This window comes from Scophthalmus maximus, chromosome 1, assembly GCF_022379125.1.
Source record: "Scophthalmus maximus strain ysfricsl-2021 chromosome 1, ASM2237912v1, whole genome shotgun sequence".
NCBI classification, from domain to species: domain Eukaryota; kingdom Metazoa; phylum Chordata; class Actinopteri; order Pleuronectiformes; family Scophthalmidae; genus Scophthalmus; species Scophthalmus maximus.
The window spans coordinates 8,115,071-8,141,145 of record NC_061515.1 but is presented as its reverse complement, the minus strand read 5'-3'; the positions used below and the strand labels follow the sequence as shown (position 1 = coordinate 8,141,145).

Sequence of the window (26,075 nt, the reverse complement as noted above, 5' to 3'; positions counted from 1 at the left end):
TGTGTGTGTGTGTGTGTGTGTGTGTGTGTGTGTGTGTGTGTGTGTGTGTGTGTGTGTGTGCTCTTATTACTCCTCCCTCAGACTAATGACGTGCGTGTGTGTGTGTGTTCTTACCCTTCTCCAAGGCTAATGAAGTATGTGTGTGTCTGCATGTGTTACTGTGTGTGTTAAATTGAACTGCAGTTCTGCTCTGGTGTGCTCAGGCCGTTTCATTAAATGATAAAGTTTACTGATGACTCCCGTGGGATCATTATTTACTTGGCTCTCCGTTCATTCCAGAGCAGCCACCTCCATCTTTACAAATGACCTGCTACGGTGAACGACAGAGGTTATTTTGCATCTCAGTTTTTCAAGACAAATGACTTGGTATTCACTTAGTAGACCGACGTCATAGTCAACATTTTAACGGGGTTATGCTTTTCCTTATTTCCTGTCATATATAGTGCATTTGGAAAAAAATCCCAAATGTCTGTGATCTATGCAGCCAGTTCCTTTGACTTCAAGGCATGGTCTTTGCTCTGATATGCATTGTCAGCTTTGTGGCGTTATTTTTTCGTTGTGTGCTTTTCCAAATCACGTCAGTATAATTGATCTCAAGTTGACTCAAGGTGTAGAAACATTTAAAAAAAAGGATCAAGAGGAACGGGAGGCACCTGAGTTTCAAGTGTCACAGTGTCTCAGCAAATGGTCTGTAGTCTCATGTCAATGTGATATTAGAGTTTCTCCTGGGCCTTATGCAGCAGCATTACAAAATATGTGTGTTGAAAGGGTCTGCATACCTCCCGAATCCACTGGATGTGATATCTATGGAGATTCACATTCATCCAGGTCCTAGTTATCCAAAAGAATGTTGAGTCTGTACATTCTTGGAGACATTTCACCTAGAACTGAAGAGGTCTCTTGAGTTTCTTTCAGACATTCACTGAAGTCCGGACATTGTCCTGAACTTCCCCGGAGGGGGTCGTATGTGAAAAACGCAAATGTCCGCAGGTGTTGCTCCGGACATTCTCCCGGGTTTCTCCTGCAAGCCCCCAAACATAATCTCTGGAGAATGTCTGAGTGTTCCTAACTCAAGGTGACTCATCTAATGCAGCAGTGCCTGCTCGCGTGTTTGTGCTTGTGTGAGGTTTTTTAGGGCGGGGGGGGGGATTCCACAATTCACTTTCTAAACCCAGAAGATAGACCGAGAGGAATCAAGGATTTGAGGGAAGAATGAGCGAAAGATTGAGGTTGAGAAAAGTCTTACTGACATTTTGACAGCTCCTTGCAGGCCGGCTGAAGCCATCACCTGTCCCATTCCATCTCTTAACTTATCATCTGTCTGTCACCTCTCTACTCTTGAGCATAATGCAGTCAGCTCTGTCTTCCCTTTTCCTCCTGCAGTCACTGAGCAATTCTACACCAAAATGCCAGAATGCAACAGCTAGCTTGTCTCACATCCGTGCATGTGCATTGATTTATACGTTAAGCTGTTTTTCCATCTACGTTAGCTGTAGTGGGAGCGGCTGACTTTTTTACTCACAACATATGTGGTCATGAGCATGAAACTAGAGTATGCGATCTGAAACTGGAATACTGCTGGTTTTGTGAAACTTCCCGCAAAGTGGTCAAATGACTCAAGCTCCCTGCACACAAACAAACTGAATTAGATGACAGCATTACCTCCATCCAACTCAATTGTCAGATGTTATCTGGTTTTTGGCTCATGGTGGCTGTCACTTAAGTATCCAGAGTCACTTTACAGTCATTGAAGTTTGTATTGGAGCCAATGTGGTAGCCATTGTTTGGCCGTTCAACTTGAATCTCGCCGAAATCCCCCCGTTATCTGGCCAGTCACCTGGCACCTCCTCAACCGGTCCTGACAGCACCTTCCTCCATCCTTGATGGTGCAAGTGGTTGAGGGAAGTGAGTGATAACCAAGCAGACCACTTTCTCCCTCTCCCTGTCCCAGTAAATTGAGCTGCTACATGACAGTGCCATTACCTCCAGCTGCCACCGTTAAATCAAACACTTAAGTATCTGAGTGATTACTCACACTCCTCACAAGTGTCCCCATTCTTCCCTCGTAGGTTCCTTCTGTTTCTCCTTTTCGGAAGGAATCGTTAGATATAAAATATGTTTTCTCTCCATGTAGTTAGTTTACACAATAATAAATTGCATACATAATTGTCTGGCAGTCTCGTAGCTATGATAACATAAAGACGTGAATAAAAGGGTTAGTGTAGAAGATCAAACCTTTGAACAAGCTAAAGTGTAAAAACAAACAACACATATAGGAATCAAGATGAGAAACCAAGAAAGAAGTGACCCTGGCAAACAACAACTGTTTATTGAACACCGCTGGCAATTTTCCATTAAATGTATTTCAGGCAGCATTAATGATGAGCGTTAAGCATATGACATGTGACGACTGTGTTGCTGAGGTTTTGATCACATCTTCAAAAGTGGTTTAATCTCGGTAAATCACTGCAGACGGAGACATGGGTGACCTTTACAACCACAGGGATGTGTAGCTGTGTGTCGGAAAGGAATTTGATGAGGGAAATGAGTCGACGTGATGGCAGATGTTTTTTCTTTCTTTTTTTCTTTCTTTTCATGAATATTGCACAGGCTCGTTGGGGTCAAGTTTATTTTTCAAGGTATCTGTTGTATGGATGTTTTCTGATTTTTGAACTATCTTCACTTTTTCATTTTTTATTTTTTTTATGTTACCTGGTAAAAGCTGACACATTGGCAGCAATTTGAAGAAATATACCATAACCTTTGCAAAGACCACTTTGTGCTGCCGTATAACTCGAAGACGGAATTGTTTTGAACGTCACTCAGGAGGATATCTGGTAAAGCTGAGACGGGTTGATGCACTACAGATAGACTGTTTTAAGGTGACAAAAAAAAACAGATCAGAACCATAGGTCAAAAAGTTTTTTTAATAACTGGAGTGGAAAGATGTCATAGGACTTAACATCTAAGGTGTAAACCCCATTCCTCATACTCACTTAAGTGTTCATTATATCTGAATTGACTCGTAGAATTTCACACTCACCTCAGCTGCTGCTCTGTCCCACACACACACGCAAACGTTCACATTCTAGCTGAGCCGTCAGCTTACATGTTAATGTGATTTTATTTAGGAGTTGAGTTTCCTCAAGACAGCAGCTTTCTTAACTATATACGTTTGCCAACAAACCTCCCCACAGCACATTTCTTTCCCATCTTCATCTCCAGCTCTCCTCACCACGTCTCACTCTCTCTCTCCCCGCTCACTGTCCGACTCCTACGCTGCAGCGGCCCCAGTGTGCCACACATTATCATTTCAGAGAACTCACACACGGCGCGTATGCTGCAGCACAGATGGGTAGCATGGTCTCTTTCCGACAGATGAATAGGTAAATATTTACCTTCCCAGATTGTCTTTCTTCCACGCTCATCCTTCCATCCCTACACCCATCGACTTCCTCCATGCCACACTCATCTGTTTGTTCCTTGCTGTCGTTTCCTCTTTTTTTTTTGTCTTCTGTCCCAATGGTCTCGCCTTCATCTTATCACGGGGGCCTCTCACAGGCATCTGTTGTGCAAACACGCCTGCATACACATACGCATCTTTTGAATATATGATGAGAAGGATGGCTGCGTGTGTATGGAAGCATATACACACATATATGGACGTGAGGGCCTCAGCAAACAAAGAGTTGATAATAATTGTCCCGTAGACAATGGCGTGTTTTATGAAGCTTAATTCAGCCTATTGAGGCAGATGGGGGACTGACTGTGTACTTATCTTGAGTTTTAATTAAATGATTTGCGTCTCCGATTAACATATTCTCCCTGTGTAAATGCTAACTCAGAAGGGTAGCACACTATGGCTATGGGAGGCAGGGATGTGGTCTCTTTGCCTCCGTGGGTCAGGAGAAGAAATGAGAGACACAAAGCACACAAACATGCCCTATTATCTCTTTTGATTTAGGGGCTTCAGGTGCTTTGCCGTCTGCCGTCTTTGTATTCTGAGGCGGTGACAGGAAGTGCAGCGTTAGTCATGAGGTCAGTGTCTGACTGCTGGCTGTTGATAAAAACTGGTCCATTCTCCTCCTTTCTCTCATGTACATAGTATATTAGGAGGGGATGAGTTTACTCTCCATTAAAACAGATGATTTTCAAACAGAGGACTAATTAAATCTCCTGCCCATAAACATGTAGGATGCATTTGGTTAGGAATAAGGCTCATGAACTTTAGAGAATTTCATTCACACCCATAATTTAGCTGCTGATGTAAAATCCTGAACCACACTGTCTCATACAAACTGTGTTTATCACATATTATCTTCTTTTTTAACTTTTTACTTACTGAGATGTTGATCGCAGTTTTCTTTTTTACTTTATATGAAACACGAGCAATGACTTGTTTCCTACTCTTAGTCTTTTTCTTCTTCTTTGTCTCCTCTTCAAGTGATGCTGTATGACGCTCTCTGCATCACACAGCATCACCTTCTTCCCCTTTTTGTTTCTTTGGTAAAGAATACTTTCTCAGATATAATTCTCAAATCAATGCGTATTGATGCCGAGTCCTTCTCCAAGCCTGGCATACCAGATAATGTCTCATTTGATAGATGCTGTTCTCCTCTGTCTGTTTATCTTCTTTCCACACACCAAAGAGAATATGATCTTGCTCTGTCAGTGTTTTAGGTTACCTTGCTTGCAGTTCTCTCAGTTAAGTATAGTCAGATATCTCTTTTTGAAATCAAGTCAATTTGAATCAACATTGGATAAGTATGAAAATATTTCCTGTTTGAATTGCAATGTAATGTTTGTTGGGAGGGGGAAAAAGAGGAAGAAAAAACTACAAATTGTATCCACTGTTAAAATTACGTCCAGAACTATGTGACAAAATTCCACTCTGTTTTCCAGCATTGAAGTTTTAAAAATAACCATTTCGCTGAGTCGGTTTAATTGAAAGCAATTTGAGCTAAAACCTAATCTGTCGTCCTTCTTGATTTACTCCCTTTGTGCGTCTTTATCTTTGTGCCTCTCCATTTCTCACACACCCTGCTTTAGAAAGGTGAACAATAACAAGATGCATCTCTCCTTTCTCATCTTACCAAGGAGAGTATCAGTGTGGTTCTTGCCCATTAATGTCACCCATCACACCTCCATCACCTCAGATCGGAGAGGGACGGAGGTGTCAAAATGACATGAGTGTGCAAGATTCCTTTTTTCTTCCTCTTGGCCACCACCTTAGGAACATCCTCAAGAACCAATTCACACCAGTCTCTTTTCCTTCTCTTAGTATTCTATCTTTATGTTTTACTGTGCTACGGTGGCCTGAGCAGTCTGTTTTTCAAGCAGTGGTGTAAATTGTCTGAGTACTAAATGGACTGCATTTATATGGCGCTTTTCTTATCGATGCCCAGAGCTTTACTGTAAAGTCACATTCACATTCACCCATTCACACAGCTATACATAGTCCTTTTTCATCACATTCATACGCTGTCTGCACAGCCATCAGGGGCAGTCTAGGGTTAAGTGTTGTGCCCAAGGACACCTCGGAAAAGGACACACTGGTTACCTACTGTTTACACTTCCTTACCTCTGCCACCAAATAGCAAATTAGATATACAAGCTCCAGGGAAATGGGTAGGACATTTATCTTTGGAGTCCAGAAAAACTGTGCTTATTTGTTTACATTTCTAATTGTATTTACCTTCCCTCATACTGTCATTAATAAAACAGCTTGAGGGAGCACATTATGGACATTTTACACTTGTGTGACGTGAGGATTAAATTGCAATAAATAACGTGAATTTGTGCAAAATGTATTTTACCCCTCTAGGAGAATAACGTTTTGTACTCAACTTGCTCACCAAAAAAAAAAATGTACATTTCGTACTGATGAATGTAGTATGGAACAGAGCAACACAGTTTGAAGCGCAGCTCTACTAAAAAATAATATCTTCCCATTTTCATTACACGTTGCTTGATTAATTATTGTTGGAGCCTACAGGCTGCAAACAGTCCTTTGTTTACCCACCAAAGTAAAGGATTAAAAACATGCAGTTTGAGTTAATACTCAGGGGCTTTAGAACTGCTGCTTGAGGGCATCCAAGAGTTTCATTTTAATCACAAATTCAGGATTATTCATTCATTTAGCCATTTAGCTATTCCACACTCAGATTTTTGTTTTTAATTCATGTGGGTTTACTTTTCCATAGGGTAGTGGTCAGGCAGATCTGAGAGGTCAAGGAGGCCTGTGCCTGCAGGCCATTGGTTAATATTAATGACCATCAGCCAATTGGAACTCATCAATAGGTCAGAGGTTATCATAGGGTTGCAGATGCAGGAAGTTAATGTAATTAAAGATGCATTGTGTTGTCGATTGCACAGAAAGTGTCTTTTCCAATTCTATCTTAATGTCTTTGTTGAGCTGTCTCTCTCTTTGTCGATCTTTTGTGTATTTTTGTTGTGTTCATCTTTTTTTTTTTAACTGGAGATGGACTAATTATTTTTCTTTTTTTATGTTCTTACCTATTAGTTCATTGCTTTTTTTGTTACACATTAAACACTTTTGAAGCCATGTGCCCTCACATCAATGATGAGATTTTTGTTTGAAAATGAGAGTGACAAGACCAAAGATAAAATGAAGTAACGTCGGTCAGTGTGGTCGTCCACTTCCATTCCATCCAAAAGATATTACAAAATTAATCAGTCAGTTGTCAGTTACTAATTAAATACCGGCTTCTCATAGGAGATTGCTGGCTGTACACATTAAACATGACACATTGCACATAGTGCCCAGTGTCCTCCAGTGTCCTGGTGTCCTATTCCACTACAGAGCTTTGATAGAAATCTTGTGGCTTGGCTCACTTGTATTGAAAATGATTTCCAATTATTTTTGTATTTGATACCTGTTCCAGTTTGACTTGACTCTGACAAGCAGACCATTGGAAAGCCAACGTGTGACTAATAATTAAAACTCTCTTTGTTGCTCAGAATAATGTTGTTTTCTTCATGATCATATTGCTAATTTTTGCTGTGGTCTGACATCTACTAGAGCCATCGGAGTTAATGGTTAATGCTTTTGGGATCAACCACTACCATCAAACTGTATGGCAACATGCCAAAACAGAATATATTTCAATGGGAATGTCCAATATGTAGTCTGAAGATGTGTTGTTTTCTGACAGCAAATGGTGACTTAGCCTCAGTGTTCTTTTATACGCCATCTAAGTGCTGTCAATGCAAACAAAATAAATAAAACAAATCAATGCACCTATTCCCACACCCTACTGAATACAAATAATCCAATGAGCCAGCAGGTCAATAATCAATAGCCAACGATTGGCAGCAGAGGTTGCTAATCAGGTTTTGATTGGCTGAATGAGTCAGTTGGGAAAGACTTTAACCTTCTGTAATGCTATAGTGCTTCACATGGTTTTCCAAAGGCATGTTTCAACAACAGGAAAATGTCAGTGAATCACAAGCTTCAGAATAATTTTAGATAATTGATCTGAAAGTAGTTTGAGGATGATGAATGTCAGACTGAACTGTAGCATGTGCGCTGCTGTTTTTGTCATTTATATTATTAGTTGTCCACAAGAGACTCATCTGGAGTGTAGGATGTTGATACTCACAATGCTTCCTAATTGAATTATGAATAACCAAGTAACCAAATATTGTATGTGGAGTTGCACAACAATACAACGAGACAGATTGAAAGGGTGCCCAGTCAGAGTGACTCTATTATTATTTCACAGCAAGGAAATAACAAAAACTTAAACATATGGCCTACAAGCTCCGTTCTCTGTCCTTTCTCCCACAGGGTCCCAGGTGTAACCATCGCTACAGATATAATCTGCGGTTTTCCCGGCGAGACAGGTGAAGACTTCCAAGAGACGATCGACTTGGTGAAATGCTACAGATTCCCCAGTCTCTTCATAAACCAGTTCTACCCCAGACCTGGTACACCTGCCGCCAAGATGGAGCAAGTACCAGCACACGTGGTGAGTGTGGACTCTTTCACTACCAGTCATCTGACATACAATGTCTGCTGACTGTGTGCCGTACGGTAAGTGCACACACAAATCTGCATGTGTGTGTGTGTTGAAAATACGCAGGCCAGCCTCCTGTCATCTGAAAATGAAAAGGCCTGTTCCAGTTCTGTCATAACTTCCTCATGAATATGAATTTTGATATTACTAATCCTGAAAGCCATCTGAAGTGTGTCTGTGTGTGTATGTGTGTGTAAGAGTTACAATGTCTCACTGTCCCTAGTATTTATATGGAAGCATACAGGGTTATTGTGTAAATGTCAAATCTTGCTTTGGAGGAACCAGAAAGTCCAAATATGTGAAGTGTGACTGTGATAGGATGAGACATCTGTCACTTAGCGACAACTTCAGACTACACAACTTTCAAAGTCGTCGGATCAATGTGAAGTTCACACTACACGACTCGCTGTCTTGTGATGGGGAGTCGTGCGGGCGTCGTGTGTTCATCGTACACGACTGACTGGCGACAGGGGGGTCACACACACAATCTTTAAACCAGGAGAAACCCCTGACTAGTACGTCTGGTTCCCCAAAAAACGTAACGAAAGCTTCTGCAGCTCTTTGTCGTTGCCTGACCTCCCCTTGCAGCTGATTTGCAGATTCCTGTACCTATTTTCAAATCTCTGTATACATTTGCAGATTCTTTTACACATTTGCAAATCAGATTTTAGCACAAACATATTGAGACACAACTCTCCTCACATTGAGGAGATTCAGTCTACAAATCATGTAGTTGGAACTAAAGGCTTAAGCCAACATGTCCCCAGCGGCTATATGTCCTTTAATATACAATTATTACAATTATCATCAAAACTGCCTTAAAGAGAGGTGAAATCTTGCTATTATTCATTATGCTGTTAAAAAAACTGACAATATATTAAGGTATTTTAAGAAAAACATTTTAAGTATGTGAGCTTTGTCTAGACTTATAGACAACTCAAAGCGCTTTACAGCACAAGTCACATTTTCCCATTTACAAATATTCATACAGCGCTGCTATAATTTAATTATAAAACTTAACCTAACAGTTATGCTGTTTATGAACATTGATACTCTCTGCCCCCTGCAGTGTTAACTTTACTTCAGTTTCTTGTTTATTTAAATTGATAGAGCACTACATCGCAGAAAAAAGTTCCTGTTTAATCAGCAGTAAATTGGCTTGGAAGAGTTTCCTTTGACCTTTTTTTCTCTCCTCTTTGGTTTGACCTCTGCTGCCCTACACTGTATGTTCTATCTCTCCTTGCATTTGTGCTCCCTCACTCTTTACCATCAAAGTGTTGACACGTCTCTTTCAAGTGGAGCGTCTTCATAAGTCATTCTCTTTTTCCCTCCTTCCTCTCTTCATTCTCTGAGGAGAAGCTGAGTGTGTCTTAGAGGGATCAATCCCCTGACAACCACATCGCTGCTTCTCTTCTTCTCATCTTCGCCCCCTCTCCTTTCTTTCTTCTCCATCTGTCTCATCCGACATTTATTTTCATGGGCTGGATGTTTGCATGCATCCCTCCAAGACTTCGTTCTGCTGGCAGCTCTGTGATTGTCAGTCTGTGGCATATTTATTTTACTGTCACATCACCCTTTCTAATATATGGAATAATTATGATAGCTAGTTTAATTTATTTAAGACTGGGGGTTTGTGCTAAATCATTGATTTAGAATTGTGAGGTACCGAAGGACTGGCTCGTTTCTCTCGATCCTCCATTTCTGATGGCCATTTTCACCAGTCATTCAAATTTTAAATTTACAGTATATTTGATCTTGACAGATAATAGAGAATAATATGTTAAGGATCGTGTAACCAGTTCACCTGCTTTGGTGGTTAAAGCTGCTCACAACATCACATCATCAGTCACAATGCACCTGTTCTCACACACACTCGTACACACACACACACACACAGTGAGTGGTGGCAGCTAGGCGATGTCTAGGGCATGTAGGGTCAGTCATTAATAAAGTGCACCAGATGGTTTGTCTGGAACACAACTGTGTTGAATAGCCACAGGAGGGATGGATGGAGAACTAGATGGAGTAGGAAGCAGAGACAAAAGGAGACCTGAGAGAGAACGAGAGAAGAAGGTAAGGAAGGATAGGAAGAAGACCTAAAAGCGAAAGGGATGTGGATGGAGAGCATACTGTGCTTAGGGACCTGCCCATTGTTGGTCCTAAAAGGGCATCATCCTCTTCGGAAATTGGGCTGGCCTCCACGAGTGCTCACTTACTTACACTATGGTGCATGTGTCCAAATGTTGGGTCATTTTTTGGAATTGATATCCTGACATTTTTATTTTGACTAGGTTGCATTTAAATGTTGTTTTGCTGCCGCAGTCTGAATTCCAGCCGTGACAAAAACGCATATTTGAATAGAAAAAAATACAATACACAAACATATTTATCTCAATGAGTCCCGAGTGAAGCAGAGAAAACACACCCAACTGCTGAGTGTCCAGCTGTGGCAAGGTTCAGGTGTTTTGTGCTTATTAAGTATTGTAATAGATGATGTATGAGATCGCGCAGGATGGCGGGGAGAGCAGGGGCAGATGTAAAGAATTGGAGACCACAGGGATGGAGGGATGGAGAAAGGAAAGGGAACGTGTTGAGACTAAAGGGATGTGAATGCTATTAGCTTGGATCTCCATAATCATCCCCAGGTGACTAGAACTTAGCTTTGATAAATGGACTTGCTGAGTGGAGCGTGTGTATGTGTGCGTTGGGACGTCTATCGGTATGTAAGGAAGAGCTGAGAAAGAGCAGCTGCGGGAGAGAAAGATGGGGAAAAAAGTGATAAAGAAGGAGATTAGCTGTTCTAGTTGGGCAGTGTTTTTAATTTCCCCAGATTGTAACTGGTTAAGAACTCCATTACCCACGAGGCACCAGTGCAGCAGCTGTCAACGTGAAACAGCTGGCCAGCCACTAGTAGTTCCATCTTCTAGCTGCACTATCATTTATCTACGCCTGGATATACACACAAACACAAGCAAGAACATACACACACACACACACACACACACACACACACACACACACAAACATGCATTCTCCCCCGCTCTTTGTCTCAAATGCAGACACATTCTCTACGCCTGGATATACACACAAACACAAGCAAGAACCTACATTCTCTCTCTCACACACACACACACACACACACTATCAGGGGAGATACTAACGCTTGACTAAAAGCAGTCTAACAGGTATTAAGGTTGAGTTAATGGTTAAGTTGCTGTCTGAGACCAGGTAGGTCTGCATGTGATTAATGAGGACCCAGCCCACTAATAACGGAAGGGATAACACATTGCATTTTTAATACACGGATGGAAATGTATTGTATTATGTTTCTTTAAGTTTATAGTCTCTTCTGATGCAACAAAATCACATTTGAAGATCTTCTGTGTCGAGTGTGAACAAAACTTACGTAATTATCACATTCCAGTGTCCATTCACCATCACAACATTTAATTGTGTGTCCTTTTCCCTCTGTGTATTACAAATACAAACAGTAAATGTCTTGTTTAGACCTTAGTTAACAAAACATGCCCGGATCAGACACAAGTCAACATATTGTAGCTGGAACATTTATATATATATATATACAGCAAAGTGACCTCTATAGACTTCCATAGGTCACACACATACAAAGCATCGCCATCGTGACCACTCTCATAGTGATGCTTTAGGAAGTGTCAATCCATGGCACACAAAGCACACTCGGATTATGCCTAAGGTTTCGGCGTTTTTTTGGAGTAATGTAACACACACTGACACACAGACACACACATGCCGTGGGTGTAGATTCTGTAGCACTAACATCTGTCCGTCATTAGGGAAAGACAAACGGGCACATACTGGTGAGCCAGAAGCTCATTCAGTATGGGCAAGATCACTGTTACCTTGCCCCACAACATCCCCACATATGGGCACATGGTAGGGATGTCTCACTACCAGATATGTGATAGTTTCTTCATACGCACGCATGAACATGCAGTTGTTCTATGCCATTTCCTGTCTGGCATCATCTGCTCAATCCAGCCTGATGTGACTTGTGTGAAAAATACACTAGGCCCGTATTTTTAGCGTGGCAGGGTGGAGACCTGCTTCTGGGACACTTGTGAAATGCACATTTGGTATGCCATGCTGCCACCGGTCTCTCAACAGCAGTCCCAATAATTCCATTCAAAACTTCACACAGTTGGTGACAGAAAGGTAGATTGCTGCTACTTCTCCATTTCCATTTGGATTTACCAGTGAGTTTGACCAAGATACAGTTGTAGGCTACAATCTCTTACCTGTAATTGTCTGCAGAACTACCTGATGTTGTTAGTTTTTGTCACTCAGATTAATTTTGGTCAAATAGATCAATATATAAACTTCAAATAAAACACAGAAGACCATTATTATTGTATCTGTTCAGGTTTTGTCACCAACATTCCAGAAACCGTAGCTTTTTTGCATTTGCGTTCCCGTCTCCCCCCGGTCCTGTGCGTGTTCGGAGTCTGTGTTCGGGTACAAGTGTATACATCCATGTAATGTCACTTCCGGTTAGACATTGCATCCGTCTCTGGCAGCAACAACAGATGGACGCTGCTGTAACAACCATCGTTCATCATCACTACAGTGACAGGTCCACACACACACACACAGATACACACAGTTGCTGTGTACTTGCTGGGTTGTCCCTTACACAACCTGGACAGCATGCTAGATTAACTTCTTTGGTTGATGGACCACACACACACACACACACACACACACTTGTACACAGGCAAATTATAGGCAGCTTTTGCAAATTAATAAAGCTCTTAGAATTGAAGCTGGAAGGTGACAGTGAGACTGAGAGAGTGAGACTAAGAGAGTATGGCTCTCGAAATCAATGATTTATTAAATGCTGGTTGTGGTTGGATTCCCACAAAATATGTTGTTGTTGTTGTTTTTTAATCATGTAACATAGAAATATGAAATGAGATGGGGGCATTGGACAATCCTAATTTATAACTCATCAAACAAGTACAGAATTAGAAAATAAGGACATAAGAGTAATGAGATATATATTTTAAACTAGTGTAATAAATACTGACAAATACTACCTGGAACAATGAAGGCAAGAGGAGCGCAGAGTTTAATAAAGTCAGCGTTCATTGGTTTTCTATCAGTTACACCACATCTCTGTGTTTACAGCAGAACCTCTGCCAGTGGCTACAGATCAGTTCCACTGGTGCCACTCAGGCTGTAGTTTTTGCTCAAACGCACCCTGAAAGCAGGTGTTGTGGAATAATGATGTTTCTCTTTCACCCTCCCGCAGCTATTTTATTTTTCCACGCTAGACTAGAGATTTAAACTGGATCTCACTATCGCTAATGTCCACCTCCTAACCTCCATGTAAGTGGCATCATCACTTTAGAAAACTATAAGGCTCAAGGATTACAGGTACTGAGATGAGGTTTCCCCTTCTTTAATCCCTTTTATGGTTGGAGATTAGTGATGGATCTCTCTCTCTCACCATTTTGTATCTTTCTTTTTAGCATTTTTTTTTCTCTTTGCGCCCTTTTGCTTTTTCTTGTTCAGTTTTTGTTTCAGTTTTCATATATGCCTTTGAATTACATTGCATTTGGCATGTTTTCTCACTTCTGTCCATATGTAGTACACAGTGTTTGTGTGAGTCACTGTGTGAGCATGTCTTGGTATTTGTGCCTGTGGTGTGTTTTTTGTCCGCATGTGTGTGTACTATTGAACTGGATTAATTCAGCTGGGAGCTCATTGGGGGTTGAGAAATCTTTACCTGCAGTTACATCCGTCTCACAATTACACACTCACGCACACACACAGACACAGACGGTTGAGTATTTCCGAAGAGGGAGTGATGGTGAGAGTGATGAAGGGATAGAAGGAAGAGAGAGAATGGTGTTGAGGAGCAATGATTAGAGGATTACTCTCACCTGAGGTGCTCCAGGCAGAGAGAGTGAGAGATTGTGGGGGGACGGGCTGGGCAGACTTGTAAGAGGGGTGATGGGTGGGAGAGTGGAGACAGAATGATTAGTATGAGTTTTTCCCTCCCTGATGAAAAACACGGAGAGGGTGAGCATTGAGGAATATGTGGAAGAGCCAAAGACAACAAGAGAAAAAGGGGATTTGGAGATTCAGGAGAGCCCTTTGGCAGAGAAAGCAAGAGGGAATCTGGATGCTAGACGGACAGGGCCCGTGATTATGGGATTGTGAAGAGCCCAAGGTGAACAGACAATGAGTAAGAGACGGTTAGAAATAGAGCATGGGGGAGTAAAAGTATAGTGCAGGGATACACCACTGGAACAGTGTACCTCACCAGAGACAGAGGGAGTCAAAGAGGTTGTTTGCTCAGGGTAAGGAGTACAATCGTCACCATTAAACACTTCAGACCTAATACTTTTGTTTCACCTTTCTTTCGCCCCGTCTTTGCCGACTTTCTTTCTGGTATTTCTTTTCCAACCTTGGCCTTTTCACTCATCCTATCATTGTTACAAAAAGGGCCATATGTACTATGAATGATATCATTTAAAGCTTAAACTTTTGAAACTTTGGCAACTTTACATATTACCTAAAATTCTCCATATCCATCTTTCTCTACATCCTCAAGTTGTCTTTGCCTGTCCTGAAGCAGTGCTTAACGATTCCTGTGTGTGATAGCAGAACGACTTGTAGGTTGTTTGTACCATATGTACAGATCTGGCCTAAGGACATCCACCCCTTTTACATTCGAACTCTGGAGAAGACAGAGGGAAGGAAGAGGAGACCGCATATAAATAAATGCATTCTCCCTTTAGCTACAGTAGGATGTACATATATCCTTCCCCCCTTAGCCAGACACGGCCTAATCAGGGAGCTAATTAGCGCTCTTTGTAACTGCATCGTCCTCATGTAACTGATTGCATTAACAACTGCCACGCATCAAACAGTCTTGTCTCACGCTTGTGCATCTCATTATACATGAGGACATGCAAGGTTAAGTCCAGACTTTGAGTGGGAATAAAAAGAGGAAATGAAAAATATTTTCTGCGCAGCTGGTGGTCAAACATGTAAAAATGTCCTCGCCTCTGTTCAGTCTATATTTTATGGGCTTGATGAATTACTGAAGGCTTTGTTCTTAGTGATTTTTTTTTCCCCTTAAGTTTAAGTGTACTTAATGTTCTGTATGTCCATATTTATATCATATGTTTTTGTAATCCATGTGAGAAGCTAGAAAGGAAAGGAAATGTTGGGGAGCAATATTACGGGTCATGAATGTTGGAGAGAAATGTGAAAATTAGTGTTATGGATTCAATATTCTGTTGCACAATACAGCTTCCTACAAGTTGACAGTGTAGTATGAGGGAATGGTATATTAAAAGATGAATTCCTCAGGTAGTGCCGTACATATCAGAATGTTTTCTAAACTTAGAAACTAAGCTAACACATTAAGTGAGGGAAGACCACAACATTCAGAGGTCGACAGGTTCAAATTGTAATAGGGAAGGCAAAGGTGAATATCTTGATTTACTATCTACACAGTCTAACGATATATTGTGCAATCATCTAAATAGTGGCTTTTCAACTTTAACGTTTTATTATTGTTTGACTCTTTTACAGAAGAAGCAGAGGACAAAAGAACTGTCACATCTCTTCCACTCCTACAACCCCTACGACCACCAGGTAAGAAAGACATCTGTGACTGCATGTTCCTGGATCACTTCCCTGGCTTACATCCCTCTACTTCTCTCTTCACGTTTCAGTTTAGTAGCTATTTTTGGCTTTGCATTGAAGTGATCTGCTGATGTCTTAATGGGAGGACCCTTCAGTGTTCAGCCTCGGTCACCGCACAACTAGAAGCTTTCACTTGACATCAGGAGTAGTCGTACATCACTTGCCCTGAATTGTCTTTATGGCTCTGATGAGGTAGTTGTCACCTCAAGAGGAACGCCTATTGTCAGCAATCTATTGGAAGAGGTTTTACCTGATTAATTTGTGAGTGTGTGTGTGTGTGTGTGTGTGTGAGAGATTGGATTCTCAAGTCAGAGACACATTTCATAACTGTGTATATGTAAACATACGTGTGTATGGGCCCATAGGTTCTGAGGTCAACATCTGACATGCCTCTCTTTAGGCATGCTTATGAGAATGAGGTTATTGTGAGAAAATTGGAAGACCGGCATAGACACAACGTCATAAACCCGTGCATGTGTGTGTGTCTTTGCTGAGTTCTTCCTCTGTCCTTCTGTAAGTGACAACCCCATGACATGTCACCACATTTTTCTGCTGTCACGAAAAAGAAAAATTACATTTTGACATATTATACTATCTCGACCCCTCGTACAAGGAAGGCCGTGGCCAGCTACAGCCTTGTGAATGTTGTGAACATGTTGGTGATTGAAGGTGTCATAGTGTGTCATCTAGCGAGGTTCGAGCAGCAACGGGACTTTTTTTGGGGTCATTTTTTTCTCGAGTTTATACCTCTAAAGGAGATTGTGCCTGTGGTGCAGTTGTTATATGTTACACATTAATTAAAAGGATTTGAGAGAGATCACGTTTTCACTGTGGAAGGCATGAAGCTGTGCCTCCCACACACACACACACTCACACACACACACACACACACACACACACACACACACACACAGATAACACATGGGAAACACATGAACATGAGTCAGTGGCTAACCACACACCTTACACAAACAGGACATGTAAATTGAGCAAAGTTAGATAGCAGGGAATATCTAATTATTATATTAAAATGTCTGCATCTGAATTAGATACTCCCAGAGGATTTGAGGAATCCAATGGTGTGACAGTGTGCCACGTTGAGCCTGCTGTGCTGAGCTGATCATACCTCTCACATGTATTATTGAACATTTCCTTTAGACCTCATGTTCACTGCTTTGTGGGTTCTTTGGGAACATTTTGATCCATTGAAGTTAGGAATTGCTAAATGAGTAAAATTATGCTACTGCAAAAGTTTGGTTTTTGGGAGGAGGGGGCTTTAAAGCCAAAAAAATGTGCACACTACAGACCACTTCTAAAACTGAAAGGCAGTTGAACACAGACTAAAACTATCTAAAACCGGGGTCTCACAACAAGTTGTCACGTTACACAAATGTGTGTTTTACGTTAGCTGTATATTTCTTTGTGAAAATACACAGCAGCTTACAGGATGTTTCATTCTCAATGGACAGATTTTTTGGGAGGTACCACTTTAGGGATTCTGTAATTGTCTGTCTGCCAGTTCCTAGACCTCTTAATTCACTCCGAGCCGCAGTGTTCAATTTGATATCCTCAGGGTGACAAAGCCCCTGTCCGTTCCTAAGTTGGGGCTGAGGCTGAAACGTGGCTGCAGTCAGAGCCCCGGACCCCTCTGCTCCCCAAGGAAACAAGCTAGAAAAATGTGTCCGTTAGAAATGGTAGAAATATAAATAAATGAAATAGTGATAACAAAAATGTTTCTTTATACATTTTCCATTTGTAATGATAGTTCTTCGTGTGTATTTGGCTCATTCTGCCTTATTTAATTTATTTCATGATTTTTGTTACTGCCCTAAACACATCATATCGTTTTGGGTTATCCCCAGCAGAGTAAAAGATCAGCTAACCTACCGATAACCTTGCCTTTTAGCTATATTTTGTGCATACAATGTGTCAAAAGTAATCTTATCATGATATATGGTGTGCGATAGTCCTCATATATAAATATTTTTCATATGTCAAGCAAGTTTCTTGTAAATCTACCATGCAGCTCAACTTACAGCCACGTCCCTGTAGGTCTATTGCTTTTTCCATAGATTGTCTGGATGTGCAAATAAATCCCCTTGCATTACAAGCCCAGATAGCCGTGAGATATGATTTAATGATAATAAATCTAATGTCAAGCATGCTTCCTTCCAGATCAACCACGGTTCTGCCTGTCCTTGCCCATGTCCATACACCGTGGAAACGCTGAGGCAAAACAGCTCGTATTAAGCCCATATAGCCGTTAGATAGAAATAAATGAAGTCTGATAATGTCCCTCATTTTATATTAAATTCCCTTGGGTGTCTGGCCTTTCAGCTTATGGTTTATGTAAGGATATAATGTGTTTACGAACACATCCGTGTGTGTGTGTGTGTGTGTGTGTGTGTGTGTGTGTGTGTGTGTGTGTGTGTGTGTGTGTGTGTGTGTGTGTGTGAGATAAAGAGGGAGGGTGAGAGAACAGATTTAAAGGGAAGCGAGAAATTGGCATCTTCACAGGAATTATTGTTAATACAAGACCTCCTATAGGTCCACAAAGGTCATTAATAAAGACAGTGAGGGGGAGGGGGGGTTATTCCGTATGATTGGTTTGTGCTCTAGGCTACAAACCAAATGAAACAATGTTTTTAAATGAACTAATTGTTGTATTTGTACCAAAGCGTGTTTCTTAATCTCCAATGGCAAACCCTCAATCACAAATGGAGAAAGTGACCATAGCTAAAATGCAAGCAAAAATGGATTGTCAATTCAAACAAATATATATTTTCTCTTTGTTTTATTTGTCATTGGCTCAATCGTTTTTTTCGTTTTTTTCTTTCTCTTGTCCCTATGCTCAATTTGCCTCGCCATGTTAAACAGCTTCTCCAGTTAGATGTTTTCCCGTGTGCTCATATACATGTAGGCAATTTGTGTGGTGTGTGTGTATGTTTAAGAGACAGAAGTGTGTGTGTGTGTATGTGTGACTGTGTGTTTGCGATGATTAATGTGAAGTATCCTATAGCCAGATGGTGCTGAACAAGGCCCATCCATCAGCAATGAAAAGACCAGTGGGCAGAAAGCTGGCAGAGCACTTTGTCTAGGGCCAATGCCCTGCACTGGACACGTTGACACACACACACACACACACACACACACACACACACAGACCCTCTAAGGCCTTGACTGTGTAACCCACTGAGCCGAGTTAAGCCTTGTGTTTTGTTTTGGAATACAGGTTCTTGCTGGGTTTTTTCCTTCCTGGGTCCTTCATGAGCGCGGGTACCTCACCCTTGAAAACAATTCTGGTATATGTACAGGTCTGCAACCTATTCCGGCCCCAAGACCGACTTTAAAGGTCACCTACTGTAGTTTGATTTTGTTGTAGTGCGTGTTTTGTGTTCATGTGGGTTCTGACTACGGCGACTCTACTGGTAATTGAAAAATGAAATCAGCTTTATGACAGTAGGTTTTACTGTTCCACCTTTCTTCACTTGCACTCAGACACTTATATATAAATGCGTATAAATGGGATCATTCCGTACCGCCAGTATTTCCAACCTTTGGTCCCAGCTGAGTTTTAAGTGAATTTTACTGCAGGGCTAAACAGTCTCAAACCTGCCTTCTATCCCTCCGCTGTGCCAGAGTTCTGTGTACAGCTTACAAGTAATTACTTCTGTTTTATTCATTAATGAGATAGTCACAGATGAAACCCGTTGCTACCGGCACGCTTGTCTTGCTATTGTTTGTGTAGACTGACCACATTTTATTCCCGTGTGCAAATGTGTCCATGTGTAGTTAGAAAATATGTATGAACCGACCACACAAGCAACTTTTTCTCTCTCCGCAGCGTCACAGTGTCATCTGGTGTGAAGTTTTGCTCCCCGAAGGGTTTGCCCTTCCAGATTCAGGTTGTGAAACTCCCATCATGTCCCTCTCTGCAAACTATGTGTGTGTGAGTGTCCATGTACTCAGCTGCTAGTGGCAGAGTGTACAAAGCCCCTCTCACCACACATATTCTCCTGAGAACACACACATGCACACACACATGCATTGTCCATGCTGTGTTTATAGGCCTGAATGACAGGGGTGACAGTTTTCCCTGCGGCAAGAGAGGAGGGACAAGCTGTCAACATGGCCCGTTGCATCTGCCCAACCATACAAGACACAGAGAGCGAGCAGAAGATGGGGGGGGGGGGGGGGGGGGGGGGGGGGCGATGGAAATAGAAAGGGGAGGTAGAGGTGGCTAAATTACAGACTCATAGTGAAAGAGTAACAAACGAAAGAAAAAAACTAAAACACTTAATTACACTCGATAAACGCCCCCCCCCCCCTTCAGTTATTCTGAACTCCCTGTTAGTCTCATAGAAGTTGACATAATTATTTGAAGAAAAGAAAGAAAAAAAATGTTAATTAGTTTCACAACTCTCTCTCCCCAAAAGATCACTTTTTTTCCTTTTTATTTTCACATATTTTCTGCAAGTTGTTGAACTCTGAAATCAGCCTTCTGCATTTGTCCCCTTTTGGCATATTTAATTACTTGAATTTTTTTTTCCCAATGAATTTTTTCATCTGCTGTTGTTTTACGTTATCATGAAAAGCTGACCTCCATCATTGTCAAACCTTGTTTTTTTGACACACTTTTCTTCTAATTAACTGATCCTTCAGGGCAAGAGAAGGAGGGGAATAGAAAAGAATACTAGTGGTAATTTATATTTTGTTGCCGTTCTCTTTTAACTAGTCTCCCCTCCCATCGGTCTGTCTAACCTGTGAGGGTTTTGAAAATCTTCAGCATATTTAATCGATTTGTTTTGTTGCTACCATAAAACGACATTAGATAATGTTGCCAATATTTTATACAAATAACTGCAGATACTGTGCCATCCCAAATGATCTCATTATGATGGACCAAATGAAAATATTACTGTTGTCATCTTAGGTGGTCATTCAGGACGTATTCTGAGAAAATGTGTGACTGTATGAGATGTTTCCTCAAAGACGTTTCACTCCCTGTTACTCTCTCACTCATGGCTTTATCTCTCCCGTTCATATAGTCTGATAGATGATGTGACTTCCCTGAAAAGTAATCGAAGCACACACTGTGGTACAGTGTCGTTGTTGACTGTTTACCCTCTGTCTTCTGTTTCTCTCACAATTTAAAAAATGACCTCTCTCCTGTGGTGAGCATTTCTGACCAAATACTGTGTGAGACCTTGTGTTGCCCTACAGGTTTTTGCAGCCTGTCCATTACTGTAGAAGTACAGCGTTGATGGCACACAGGCCTCATGTCCCAGAGTCAACCCTGTCAGTTCAGCTAATGCACTGACAAGGTGATTAATTTGAGTTTTTTGAAAAACTCAATGTCAAAGGAAGACCTCTAAAACAGTCAAAACTCCTATAGGTCAGAACAACATCCATTTAAGCGAGGAGATTACTGTTGCTAATAACGGGAATGTCTTAGTATGACATACACTTGGATCGAAAGTCACACCTCCAAAACACTCGGGGCTCCTAATAGTCACCGCTGCTCGTCTCAGAGAGAAGAGCAACATGAAGAAGTGAGAGAAGCAGACGAGGACGTCGGCTGGAGAGTGGTTAAATTTAGAGGACACGATGAGAGCCACAGTCTCACACACACACACACACACACACTGTGTGTGTCTGTGCATCTCGTTCAATTCTAGACAGAGGGTTTTTGCTAATGATTCCCCATAACCTGTGCACTCGACACACACACACACACACTCTGTGTCTGCCCCTGATAATTGTGTCCTCTTTCTAGTCAAGTTATCTGTTGGGCGCTGCACACATAGTTGGCAGATGGTGTTCAGAGAACTAATGGATTTTCCTCTCAGGACCGAGTGCTCCTTAAAGCGCAGAGGAGCCGACAGACACTTGCTTCTGTCACTTTTGTCGGTAGTGTCATCATTTATCGTGCCACGCTGCAATCCACAGCTGTGTATAAGCCATTTCACTGTAAATGCAGAATGGATGTGGATTGTTTAAAAGAAAAAAGAAAAAGAAAAAAATAAAGCATAGCAGCAAGTCAAACACACCAGCAATTAGGTGCCACGTTTTTTTTTGCTGGTACATAGGAAATAATGGCCATCTGGTTTGACTCTAAAGCCCTGAACATGAGCTGCTGTTCCAATTTTTATACTTTTCTTTTGTTAGTTAAAGAATCAGCTTCACTGCACCTTTTTTTCTGGGATCTATCAGCAAGTATTTGCATTAAAAGCCTATCTGCAGTCTGATGGGTATCTGAAAACCTTTATGGAAAAGACCACAAACAAAGGAAATGGGTTGTACAGCTCATAAATTCCTCCCTGGTGGCTTTAGGAAGGCTAAGATGTGTATAATGTCTGACTGTAACATTACACCCACTGTTTGATCAAAGGCAGCAGAAATGGAACAAATGGAATGAGACCTGTGTGTGTGTGTGTGTGTGTGTGTGTGTGTGTGTGTGTGTGTGTGTGTGTGTGTGTGTGTGTGTGTGTGTGTGTGTGTGTGTGTGTGTGTGTGTGTGTGTGTGTGTGTGTGTGTGTGTGTGTGTGTCAGTTGCTAAAACAGATGCCGTCTAATACAGCAGTATTGCAGTCCTGCAATAAATCCACAAAGGATTTTTTGTTGTTGTTTTTTTTTAAACTATTAAAGCGGTGTTGATTCAACTGTACGAGCATTTTGAATGCTGAAGTTTGTGATGCTGTTGAACTCCATTGCAGAAGTGATTTGAATGAGGCGGACAGTAAATACCTGTCAACATACCACAATGCAGTTTAACAGCAGCACAAACTACATCCAACCAAATGATGATACACTTGAATCAAAATCTTAGTTCCAACAAAAAACTGAGGTTAAATAATCTCGATGAAGGGTGGATTTAATTCAGAGCTGCTGTATGAAACTGCAGTTTTCGAAAGGTGTTCCGAGCAAACTTGCAACTGAGTGATATGTGTGCACTGGTTTCCACCCGCAACACGACGCTGCTTGCCAACAATACGACTTCCGTCCACTTCCTTACAGTAGAGCAGATGTGTACTTGATATATGCTCTCAATCTGTCAAGGTTACACAACAGGGACTTGCGCAACATATACACATGTATGGTACCGCAGAGGTACAAACACACGTGTGAGGCTCCGTAACCACTGCAATGCATTTGGTGCCAAACAAACATTTTCCTTTGAAATATTCCTGTTTTGTTTGTTTTTACTTTCTGCAACACTACACTACAGCTACATTGTATTTGTTCCATCGACATACACAAACAAACTTCAACTCTTGCCCAGTATGGCAGCATGAAAGGTTTTATTTTTGTTCACTGAGCTGAGTATTGTTTTAGGTTTTTGTGTTTTTCATTATTTAAGTCAGACGTGTTAAAGGCTCTTACCAATAGCGGGTTTTCTTTTTTTGTGTGTGTTGCTCTCATGCAAATTCCCTGAATGCATCTGTATGGAAGAAGGCAAAGCATCATCCAAATGATGAGAAATGTCGTTATAAAGAGTGCGATTTGCAACCAAGAAGCTTCTTAATTTATACAAGTTGCGATGCTCTCTTTAATCTATATATTGCGCATTTTGCTACGTTTTCTAACTCATGGAAACGAGACCGTTGACACTGACAGGAAAACAGACATTTAACTCCTTATTAATGTTGCTGCTGTAAAGACCATTAGGGAGCACTCCACCGCTTCTTCCTGTCTGCTGTTCGCAGTCCCAAGAATGAGTAGCCAAAAAGGAACACGGAAAGGGACATTGTTGCTGTATATCTCTGCGTTGCCAGCTTAAGAAAAGTTTAATAAGATCATGCAGTTTGGCGGAACTTTATTTGGAAATTGTTTTATTTATTTGCTCCACGTCTCTCTGCTCCTTTTCCCTTTGGTCGCTCTCCTGCCCACTCCTCCTCTCTCTCACTCACATGCCGTCGTTCTCAAAGTGACACAGTGTGTGCTGTAATGGCTTGTTGATTGCTTCCATTTGTTCGGCCAAAGGCATCAAGCCTGTGTGTTATTAACACACAAACACACACACACACACACAGACAGGTACACACACAGCAGTAGGCCGGAGGAAACCATGGTTTGCAGCTACCTCTTTTTAACAGCATGTGTGTGTGTGTGTGTGGGTGTGTGTGTGTGTGTGTGTGTGTGTGTGTGTGTGTGTGTGTGTGTGTGTGTGTGTGTGTGTGTGTGTGTGTGTGTGTGTGTGTGTGTGTGTGTGTGTGTGTGTGTGTGTGTGTGTGTGTGTGTGTGTGTGTGTGTGTGTGTGTGGAGGAAGAGAGAGAGAAATGAATGAGGGGGGGTATTAAGGCTTGTGCTGCTAAATGGTTTCCTAGACAGGAGTGTGAATGCTTTCTGATTCAGTCAATAGGCCTCTTATTCAGCCAAGCTCATTTGGAAAGGTACTGTATGTGTGTGTATGTGTTGTGTGTCCCTCGATATTTTTGCCGCTGCTCGGCTGGCTAAGTGGATTCTTCTTGGAAATAAATCAACCATAGATTGTGAGGTATGTTTTATCTTTACACATTATGGGAGTAAAAGTAGCAACCTGTAATGACCGAGGCATGAAAGTTGGCTGAAATTAATGTCCTCGCTTTTTTAACGAGGGTCATCATTAATGATGTAGGGGATGGAGTCCCATTTCAAAATTACAGCTGATGGTGCAGAATGTGTTCGTCTCTGTACCTTTCTCTGTATAACCGTGTCTCTGTGTCTATATATATATATGAATGTATACAGTATGTGTGATTTTGCCGTGGCTGCTTGAGTTGTTTCAGAGTTACAACCAACATGTGTTTTTGTATATTCATATATTCAGGCTTATCAGCCTCAGTTATTGTTTGTCTGTGCCTGATTGCTCAACATAGCCTGTCATTAGAAATATTAGAAGTCTGGTTCAACAAAACTCTACAATCTATATGGAAATTCAGATGCATGGTTTCTGGCTACAAGCTAAAACCATGGTTAGACTTTTTGCTTTCTTTCATCCAGGCCTTCTTCCCAACTTCCTTACTCCCATACTTCATCATGGTTTCATCCCATGTTTAGTCCAACAACTAAAGTAGGGACGCTCTTTATCTTAGCAAATAGACAAACACAAGAGGGAAAGAGCGAGCAATTCAGATACACAAATTTAGTTATTTATTACATGAACGTCGGGTATGTTTTAAGATTGGCCACTGCTTTTACACCTTTCATTTAAATCTTAGCTTATCACAGTATCACACATTCCCAGTCACGCGCGCTTTGTCACGACAAAGAACTAACTCAGCCAATCTCTCCAGGAGTAATCGACTTTGCCTTGATAAATGCAACCGAGTCCAGTTCCTTTGTTGGCTATTTTAGCCTCTCATTTAACAAGCTGTAGAGAGCTTATCTTCTGTTGTAAATTACATGTTAACACCATTTGAAATCATGCATTTCCTTATTGATTTTACTTGGTAGTTGCAGAGGTTTTATCTTGAGTAATGCATGTTTACAGGTAAACAACTTGTCCGAAGGAAACTTGCCTCAATTGAAGGAGGCGTTTTACGTTTGTCTGATTTTTTTCCCCCTCCATATTGGTTTGACACATTAGAATCATATCTTTGAAAATGCTTATTAACATGGTTGTTGTTTTGAAAGAAGAAAAAAAGAGTATTGTAATGAATCACAGTTTGCATTTACAAAACTCAACTTAGATTTTGCATTCATTTATTTTCTCTAACCTGAAAGAGTGTAATTTTCAGACATGCCTACTTAAATGCCACTGACATCGCACCAGTTGTTAATCCCTGCACCAAGATAAAGAGGTTTAGTGCCAGTGTTTGGTAGAACCATCTATCTCTTCATATATGTGTGGGAAACCACCAGAGGCTAATAACATCACTCTGACTTTTCACTCCACATCTGCCTTCCATCTGTTAAGTCAGCAATCACTAACTTAACAACACTCATTCTCGCATGTGCACACACAGCAGCTCTCAGAGAGGACCGTATAGTGACTGAATGTGTGCGTATGGGGTTTTTACATTAGAGCTGGGGATCCATTCAGAAACTGCCCTTTTGTTTCTATTCGTTGATTCTAGAAGAGTTAGGTTGGAGATCTCTGTCTTTCACTTTATCCAAGTCCATCTCTACGGCAGTGTGAATCTGCCGAAAACTAATATTTTGTTTTCTTTAAACACATTTTTGTCTGAGGTTTTCAATAACACCAATTACTTACGTTCCACATCAGAAATCATAAAATCTAAACGGCATCCAAGTTCACATCTATTTAAATAACAACGCATTTATGTAACACCTTAAACACCTTGAGCAAATGGCCAGATGAAAAGAAAAGAAAAATACTTTGGTCAAGGTTTT

The 26,075-nt window shown here is 41.2% G+C and overlaps 1 protein-coding gene across 2 annotated transcripts in view; it reads left to right on the top strand.

Annotated features, from left to right (window-relative positions):
- The window catches only part of cdkal1 (CDK5 regulatory subunit associated protein 1-like 1), a 195,511-nt gene that overhangs the window by 134,758 nt on the left and 34,678 nt on the right, over window positions 1–26,075 (top strand). For both annotated transcript variants that reach the window (XM_035629576.2, XM_035629575.2), the window contains exons 11-12: window positions 7,811–7,991; window positions 15,627–15,689. In XM_035629576.2, coding sequence (XP_035485469.2) covers window positions 7,811–7,991; window positions 15,627–15,689 — 244 coding nt within the window. The remainder of the gene's footprint in view (window positions 1–7,810; window positions 7,992–15,626; window positions 15,690–26,075) is intronic.